This window comes from Poecilia formosa, unplaced genomic scaffold, assembly GCF_000485575.1.
Source record: "Poecilia formosa unplaced genomic scaffold, Poecilia_formosa-5.1.2 Scaffold92, whole genome shotgun sequence".
NCBI classification, from domain to species: domain Eukaryota; kingdom Metazoa; phylum Chordata; class Actinopteri; order Cyprinodontiformes; family Poeciliidae; genus Poecilia; species Poecilia formosa.
The window spans coordinates 838674-840254 of NW_006800031.1; the positions used below are offsets into that span (position 1 = coordinate 838674).

The 1581-nt window shown below is 32.2% G+C and overlaps 1 protein-coding gene across 3 annotated transcripts in view; it reads right to left on the minus strand.

Moving 5' to 3' along the window:
• Positions 1 to 260: 260 nt before the first annotated feature.
• Positions 261 to 1581, minus strand: part of LOC103141999 (uncharacterized HIT-like protein Synpcc7942_1390) — a 3368-nt gene continuing 2047 nt past the window's right edge. For 2 of the 3 annotated variants that reach the window (XM_016674272.1, XM_007557841.2), the window contains exons 4-5: positions 977 to 1049; positions 261 to 898 (exon numbers count right to left, since the gene is read on the minus strand). In XM_016674272.1, the coding sequence (XP_016529758.1) occupies positions 807 to 898; positions 977 to 1049 (165 nt within the window). In that variant the 3' untranslated portion in view covers positions 261 to 806. The remainder of the gene's footprint in view (positions 899 to 976; positions 1050 to 1581) is intronic. The other variant, XR_001662827.1, reaches the window with a different exon arrangement.

Consider the following 1581-nt stretch of genomic DNA (forward strand, 5'->3'; position numbering starts at 1 on the left):
TTTTTACCAATATTTTATTTACTCTTGAATAATTTTTGGATAATTACTTTTTACTCGCACTTGTGTAAAATATATTTAATATACTTATGTATAAACTAATCTCAACTACAAACTGTCAATCTGCACAAATTCTCACTGGTTAGGCGGTTCACTGAGGTTGTCCAACCTCCTCCACTGAATTATTGTTTTTAGTTAAAACAGTAACGTAACTGTTATGCAATAGTAATTTTGTCTATTGGAGATAAAGAACTTAGTCAAAATAAAATACAGTTAGTCTTTATTTAAAGCCATGTTAACCAACTTGCTGATAGATCAATCTATTTACATTTCAAATGTTCATTTTATTGTACATAAATTTTCAGAAGACAAAATAACTTCTGTACAGACAGATGTCATCTCATGTTTACTTGTGTTCTTTAATCAAGCTGAACACAGTTAAATGAAATAGAGCTGGATTTGTCAAACCGATGGCTTTCCTTTTCAATATGCTCATTGCTTAATTACACTGTTGCTTAATTACACTGTTGTAATTAAGCAATAGCATAATAGCTTAATTACAACAGTATAAATGCCTCTTTATAAAATGACAACAGTTCTGACATTTATTAAATTGTGTTTTTTCTCCAACAACCTGATTTTCAAGGAGCTATTAGCTAAAAGCATCGATATTTCAGCATGTTGTGCAGTCAAAGCACAACATTAAAGAACTAAAAAAACCTGACAAACCACTGGTTTAATTAATCAGAGAAAAATCTAGTTTCTTGAAAGGATGACTCCAGATGTTTCGACCGTTCAGTGTGAGTCTTTTATCCCGGCGGCCATTCCATCTGTCTTCCTCCCAGGACGTGGATGTGAAGGTGATACACCGACTGAGATCCATGCTTTCCATCATTGATCACTGCAGGTAATTAAACAGCAATTACTAATTAATTTTATTTTTAAGAAGAGTTTTTATCAGCTGGATGAAGGTACGTACCCACTCTGTAGCCTTCACTAAGAGATTCCTGCTTCGCCACATTTTTAGCAACAACCAACAAATGCCCCAAGAGCTGAATGTTGGAGAGAAAATAAGCAAGACTTAATATTTTTAGACAAGAAAAAGTAAATAATTAACTCCATCTGCTCAGGTTTAGGTTTAACATCTACAGTTTAAGTTAAAAACTGCAGCCTGAACCAATTTAAAGTTCCTATCTAAATACAAATTTGTCAACACTGAAATTTTGACACCTACTGGTCAAAATTATTTTTACACAAGCTCAAACTTCATTATCTGTAGAGTTTCATCAGGTTTATTCAGAAACGATATTTGAAGTACCAAAATTTACAGAAAACGTTTTTGTTTGACTGATATAATTTTTTAGTAATGAGTAAATTTCAGCTACTCAGTACTTGAGTTCCTTTTTATTAAATACTGTTTTACTCTTGAGTGATTACTTAGTTACTTTTGACTTTTACTTGAGTAAAAATGTTGGAGCAACACTACTTTTACTTGAACATTTTTCTACTCTACCCTCCTCCACCTATTTATAGATACACAAGGTCTCACTCTTTACCTTTCATAAATTAGTAGAGTGTGTGTAT